The sequence below is a fragment of the Adiantum capillus-veneris genome, chromosome 30 (genome assembly GCF_014529385.1).
Source record: "Adiantum capillus-veneris isolate H3 chromosome 30, ASM1452938v2, whole genome shotgun sequence".
NCBI classification, from domain to species: domain Eukaryota; kingdom Viridiplantae; phylum Streptophyta; class Polypodiopsida; order Polypodiales; family Pteridaceae; genus Adiantum; species Adiantum capillus-veneris.
This window is the reverse complement of record NC_140960.1, coordinates 63,124,501-63,131,583: the sequence shown is the minus strand read 5'-3', so window position 1 is coordinate 63,131,583 and position 7,083 is coordinate 63,124,501. Positions and strand designations below refer to the sequence as shown.

The 7,083-nt window shown below is 40.8% G+C and overlaps 1 protein-coding gene across 1 annotated transcript; it reads left to right on the top strand.

Annotated features, from left to right (window-relative positions):
• The first annotated feature begins 406 nt into the window (after positions 1 to 406).
• LOC147418074 (putative arabinosyltransferase ARAD1) lies at positions 407 to 3,805 on the top strand. Its single transcript, XM_086507283.1, has 2 exons — positions 407 to 2,100; positions 3,137 to 3,805. Exons 1-2 carry the CDS (start codon positions 1,162 to 1,164, stop codon positions 3,659 to 3,661), a joined length of 1,464 nt encoding a protein of 487 aa, XP_086363409.1. The 5' UTR covers positions 407 to 1,161; the 3' UTR covers positions 3,662 to 3,805.
• Positions 3,806 to 7,083: the final 3,278 nt, after the last annotated feature.

The following is a 7,083-nucleotide window of genomic DNA, read 5'->3' as shown; positions in this document are numbered from 1 at the left end:
TGCGCAGAGCAAGCAAAGAGTGAATGAGCTCCACATCAGCATGTTGCAGCTTTTGCAGGCCTGCAAAACGTTCAGAGGAGTTCTCGCCATGCGAACGCGATGAACGTTTGCAAAACGTGGTGAAGGGGGGGGCCTCCATTGCGGTGGCTGCGGTGAGGAGCCGTTTCTCCCAGTGTAGGGGCGTGGTGGGCCTTGCTGATGTGGAGAGGCCTTTTTCACCGGACGAGCCTCGCGAACATTGCATGTGCGCAGCACATGGGTGCGACTCTGCTCTTAGAAAGGGGGTCGGTATCAACGTGTCAAGAAAGAGACGAGTCTTCCTCTGGACTCAAAGGGTCCTTACAACCGAAAGAAGCCAATTGGAAATTGGAAATTGCCAGAAAAGGAATGTGCTTCTTGAGCGTGCTTTGATTTTGAGTTTTGATTTCGATTCGCGTGGAACTCTCTGCGTTGCGTTAGTGGAAAGGCTTCTTGGTGGCTTCTCTCTCTCTCTCTCTCTCTCTCTCTCTCTCTCTCACACACACACACACACACACACACACACACACACATGTGCGAACCCACCTGCTTCCTTCTTTCTTTATGTTAGTGCGCTCCGCGCAGAGAGCGGCTGATCTCCCCTGAAAAGTTCTGCCTTTTGCTGAGCTTTGGCAATGGCTCAAATCAAAAGAAGAGAATTGCGCGGTTTTTCTGTCTTGCAGAAAGGAAGGTAAAGGAAAGAGAAGAAGGTAAGACAAATGATCTATGGTACCCCTGCACAATGTGAAGAAAGGCATGGTTGATTGACAGTAGTGGGCGTTGCCCGGTTTCTATCAATCTGGGTTTCATCAAGAAATCTGAAATCCATTTTCGACCTTTGATTAACTTGAGGGAATTAAGCCTTCTTTCTTTTTTTTTGAGTGCCGGCATTCAAGCTTTCTTTCTGTTCTCCGAGTGCCATCGATGTAAGAATTCTGCAAATGTTGAAGTTTTCTGCGCAACATACACCTATGCGAATGTGGTCAGTGTAAGAATTGTGCAAATCTCCAAGTGTTCTGCACAATATACACCATTGCGTCGGTGTAAGAACTCTGCAAATATCCAAGTATTCTGCACGCCTATGTGATGAGTATACTTGATTAAAGTGCAGGGGCCAAATTTCTTTGGGAGTTCAAAGAGCTAATGTCAGTTCTCATGGAGAGGCAAGCTGGAATTGGGCACCTCAGCAAGCATGCTTTTTGGTCGTCCAATCGGAGCACTTTTGTCATTGTTGCGGCTGCAGCTGTAATGGTCTTGTTGGGCTCCATCCTATTTACACAATCTTCCATGTACCTTCCTAAAGACTTGAATGGCTCTGCCTGGGCAAGCTTGCAGCAATCGAGAAATCTGGCCATGATCTCAAGTGCTGATAGTCAGGATTATCTTTCTATCGACGAAGAGGATATCATCAATCGGCCCAAGTTGAGGCATAATGGGTCCATTTGCAGCAAGGAATCGGCGCTTCTTAAGGTATTCATGTATGATCTCCCGCCTGAGTTCCACTTTGGCATGATAGTTAAAGCTGATTCAGACCAAATTTGGCTGAGTAATATGTCAGATGTGCCGCGATACCCCGGCGGGCTTAACTTGCAGCACAGCATTGAGTACTGGCTTACATTGGATCTCCTCTCTTCTGTCATGTTGGATCGCCGACAAGGATGCACTGCTACTCTTGTGGAGAACCCTAAGGAAGCTGATATATTTTTTGTTCCTTATTTCTCTTCTCTTAGCTATAACAAGTACACAAAGCTTGAAAACATCAATGGGACCGACAAAAATGTGCGGTTGCAAGAGAAACTTGTCCACATGTTGCAGAGGCAAAACCATTGGAGGCTATCAGGGGGCAAAAACCATGTCATACTTATGCATCATCCGAATAGTCTTCACATGGCGCGAGAGCAATTATGCTCTGCCATGTTCATAGTATCTGATTTTGGGCGCTACTCACATCAGTTAGCCAATGTGGACAAGGACATAGTGGCTCCCTACAAGCATATGGTCCCAACTTTTAGTGATGATGCATCAAGCTTTCAATCACGAAGAACGCTTTTATTTTTCCAGGGAGCAATTGTCAGAAAAGAGGTAATTCTACTCATCTGACATGCAAGTTGGTTAATTTTTTTGCTTGTTTCTGTGTATATGGAATTTATATGGGGGATGCTTGCTTGGCTTGCTTAAATATGTCAGGTTTTGTTTAAAAACTTTCAAAGATGTGAGGGTTTCTGTTCTTGGGCAGACCAAAATCCACTCAAGACCTGGTTTTTGTGAGTGGTCAAATTGTCCGAAAACAACTATGCCGATTTTTTTTTGTATCTTTTTGACTCTCGTCTCTTTCACTATACATAAAAAATTCTGTAATGAGGCAAGCGGGAGGTCAAATATATTGGGTTAGTTAGTTCTCTTCTGTTTAGATTTATAAGAATTCCCAATCTTAAAAGCCAAGACTGTTATAGTCAATGCTTTTTTCTTTTACAAATTTTTTAAATTTGAGGTGGCGTAGATGTAATCCTATGCCGACAACAAGAGACATGCTAGTTGGGAATTCAGAGAAATTCAGTTTATAAAGGATGAGGGCTAATTTGGCTCCAATTGCTCTTGATTGGAATCAAACTGGACTTTGTTGCACCCTTTGCACTTAAGTGGTCCTTATTGCATCCATTCGAACTCCTACAGCCTTTGTACCTGCAAATCCACAGCTTCACCTGAGGGTCTCATGGTTGAGATGGGTAGGACCTCAGAATATGACACTTATGTAGGATCTGCACAACATGGAGTGAAGGGACTTTGGAAGCGGCAAGGTAGGACCTTCGAAGGTGCATAGACCATGGCAGTGCTGCAATGGTTAGGGTGGTTATAGCTGGGAGAAGGCTCATAGGGAATGAGTGGAAACAAGGGGGAAAATATCATTTTTGGGGTCAAGTTTAAGTAGATTACTTTCACTCAGCGGAGTCTAAGCTGAAAGCTTGTCTAGTTGCTTTTTGTAGTGATTAGAGTTGCACAATGAAATGTATGTAACTTGATTGTTTAAGCTCTCTCTCTCTCTGTCTCTCTCTCTCTCAAGGCTGTGGCATATGCAAGTCCATTGTACTAAAGAACATGGTCTATTCTTGGTTTGCAGGGAGGGATTATTCGGCAGCAGCTCTTTGAGATGCTTAAAGATGAGGTGGGTGTGCATTTTTCAAATGGAAGTGCACAAAAGGGCGGTGTACGAAGTGCGTCAGAAGGCATGCGTTCTTCGAAGTTCTGCCTCCACCTGGCGGGTGACACGCCATCTTCCAATCGTCTATTCGATGCGATAGTGAGCCATTGTGTCCCTGTAATCATCAGTGATGAGATAGAACTTCCTTTTGAGGATCAACTGGATTATTCCCAGTTCTGTATGTTTGTAACATCTACAGATGCTCTTCAAAGCGGGTTTTTGATGGGTCTTCTTCGGAGTGTCAAAGAGCAAGAGTGGACCCGAAAGTGGATGTTGTTGAAACAGCTTGACCGCCACTTTGAGTATCAGCATCCGGCGCAACCATATGATGCGGTCAACATGATTTGGAGGACCATTGCTCGAAAGGTTCCCTCTGTAAAGCAGTCGCTAAACAAGGCAAAACGGTACTCCCGGTCGAGGTTGTTTAGTAGAGATATACAGTAGTAGTCTAGAGTGTTACCATTCTTTTGTAACAAAATCAATTGTAACAAAATCAATAAGTCCCGAGAAAGGGTATAGTGGCATGAATAGGTCGTGCTAAAACGACTTTTGCTAGGTGTTTGAAATATACACAATTAACTTTTTCTCTGTATGGGCCTCTTAAGATATCTTCAAGCCCATTCCAGTGTGAACTTTTGTCTGCTCTTGTGTTCCCAAGCATATTGGGAATTGAGGTTGTGATTTGGCATATGTTATTTTTGGCGTAGATAATTTTCGAGGCTGGAAAGCACCCGTTGTGAGGGTGTGGTTTTATAATTATGGTGTATTCTCTGCAGTGTACAGGAGCCTGCATCCTGGCAACTCTATGTAGAGATAGTTGTGTCCAAATCCATATGGTTTGTTGGACATGTATTTTTTGAAATTGTGGTTTTGAAGAGGGGATTTGTGGTGCATGGCAATTGGGTGATCTTGATTCCTGGGTTAAATGCTTAACCAGGATGGCTTTCCTTCTAACACTAGGGCTTGCTTGTGGTCGATGATGCGGATGGGGCCAAGCAAGTGGTTTGATACTATCCTTATACCGAATTCCATTCAGGGCTCGCCAAAAACATTCCGAAATGAAGAAAACAAGGGTAGACTTAAATCTATTCCGGTTTTTAGGTCAAAATTTGAAGCATTTGCCGGTAACTATACTAAAACTTGTTAAATTTTACCGGTTTTCTTCAAGGCAAGCTCGGAATCTAGCCGGGATTGTGTGATTTTAGTTGGTTAAGATACGCTACTCCCTGGTTTTTGGAGATCACTGATTCCATTTTCAAGCAAGGAATTCAAGTTTCAACGGGGGGAGAGTCTGGAGGTCGACCTTGTCAAGATTGATTCTTCGTCGCTTCCCGCCACCGTCTTGATGCACACAAGGAGGGGAGCTCCACGTAATCTTTGTTTGGTTCCAACATAAAATACACTGCCAATCCCATCATTCTCAACAAAGTTGGTGTAGAGTGCACACTATGTCCATGTTGAGTTTGTACTTTTCTCAAATTGTAGGTTTCTCATGACCATTTTGCGGTTGCTTTTCTCGATAAGAAAGATATGTCTACAGACAAATTGGACAAAAATTGAAGGTTCAAAGGAGACAAAAAGATAGAAGTACTACTTTCTAACGTGGAGTGGAGTGGTGGAAGTACCAAAGCCAAAGTGCAATTTGAACTTTAGCCTTTCTTTTCCAAAGAAAATATTGTAGATAGAGAGAGAGAGAGAGAGAGAGAGAGAGAGAGACCTTAGAATTTCAGAGCTCGAGAAAACGATTTTTTATGGAGCCGGCTTTGGATCCCTTTCACCCCTTTGTGAGAAGGTGAAAGCCATATTTGAGAAAGGAAAATCTATATGTATATTCTATAACGGCAGTGAGAGTGCTCTTTACACTTGTCGAGAGCTGCGAGCTGAAGGCTATAGTCCAAAAATTTGCACGCACGGTAAAGAGGGAGAGAGAAAGAAAGAGAGAGAGGCTGCCAACCGAAGGCGGCCGGCGTACTAGTTTTGTATAAAATTGAACTTTTCAACTAAAAATCTTGAAATTTGAGCTAGCCTTGTGAAATTTGAGCAAGTTTTGGATAAAGCAAACCTTCCTTTTCCCACCTTTTTTCTGAGCCTTGCCCACCTTAGATGAAGATGAAGGGCGCAATTTATTTGAAGTACATGACAAACTTTCCCTATCTGTTGCGAAAAATTAAATCGACATTTAAAAGTAATGTTTATTGTAGAATGCAAGTAGTAACGTAAAGACGCAAACAAACTTTTTAGCATGCCCAAAGCGCAAAGGCTACATGGATGTATAGCAAATTATGCCTTTGTTTAATAATTGAAGTTGAATAAATTTGAACTGGCTAAAAATGATACAAAAGAATAGTGGTCATTTATCCTCTATCTGATGTTGTACTCTTGATATGCTATACTTCTTTTAGTGTTTGCGTTTCAATCGTATCATATCTTTTTTTCCCATGCTAGGTGTCACAAATCGTTCGTTAGCGCTATCAACATCGGTTGGCCGCACTCAAACCCATGACTGGAATCACGAGGGAAGAGTACTCAAACAACCAAGCTAGCTCAAACCCATGACAAGAATCACGAGGGACGAGTACTTAAACAACCAAGCTAGCTCCTTTGGACTAATCATATCATATCTTATCCTTGCACTTCTTCCTTTTTGTTAAACACACCATGTGAGCTATTCCTCAACAAGTTTTTGGCCCTCCAAACCAATGGAAGCCGTGAATCTTTTTCATACATGAGTCCAAAATAGTTGAGAATATAATGATTTGGATGATGCGATTCAAAAGGCTCTCTTGCTTCTTTGAAAAAAAGTGTGATGGGATCTCTTAAGACTTTTTCTCTTTTAAGGATAATATAATTATAGATTTGGTTTCATTCAATATTTAATATCATTTTATTAAAAAAATATGTTTCTAATCAATTTTTTTTTCAAATCTTGAAGTATCATATGCATACAGTTTAAACTTTTAATCAATATGACATATTTTGCATTCTCAATCATCTAGTTCTTTATATAGTTTTTTTTTTTTTTTGGCCAAACGCACAATTGTGAGTGGGTGTATTTATTATAATTTTGACGAAATGTACAAAGCGTCCTCAAGCTCGTAACGAGCCTTAAGGCATCTATCGACCAACCCAAATTACAAAGGGCAGCCATAGGCTAGCCAGTATCCAAGATCACCTACCCATCGACGTGGGGGAAATAGCCTCAAGGCGGGGGGAATAGCCTGATCCACTTGTTCGTTCGATTTCCAAGATAATCTCTATGAAGCTCGCTATAGAGCAGTCATTCTAAAAAATTTGACGGTCCTAGACTTCCAAACATGCTGAAAGTAGCAAAATTTAATTGTTTGTACGCTTTCATCACCATCTCTCCAAAAAACAGATCGTTCTTGTAAAACCCTATCTTGCAGTTCCTTTGGATCCATTCGTATAACTTTCTTGCTAGGCCACAGAATGTCGAGCAACTATACATACATACATACATACACACACACACACACACACACACACACACACACACACACACACACACACACACACACACACACACACACACACACACACACACACACACACACACACTCTTAACAAGTTAATTATAAATTAAAATGGTACATCTCTTCATTATATATACATATATATATATATACATATACATACATATATATATATATATATATATATATATATATATATATATATATATATATATATATATATATATATATATATATATATATATATATATATATATATATATGTATGTATATGTATATATATATATATGTATATATAATGAAGAGATGTACCATTTTAATTTATAATTAACTTGTTAAGATAGCATCATACATAACATGACGAGATTTTTAGAA

What these genes read in the sequence shown, in the direction of transcription:
- LOC147418074 (XM_086507283.1), top strand. Translation starts at nt 1,162, where the DNA reads ATGTCAGTTCTCATGGAGAGGCAAGCTGGAATTGGGCACCTCAGCAAG. An exon ending in GAGCAATTGTCAGAAAAGAG is followed by an intron (nt 2,101 to 3,136) that starts GTAATTCTACTC and finishes CTTGGTTTGCAG; the next exon opens with GGAGGGATTATTCGGCAGCA.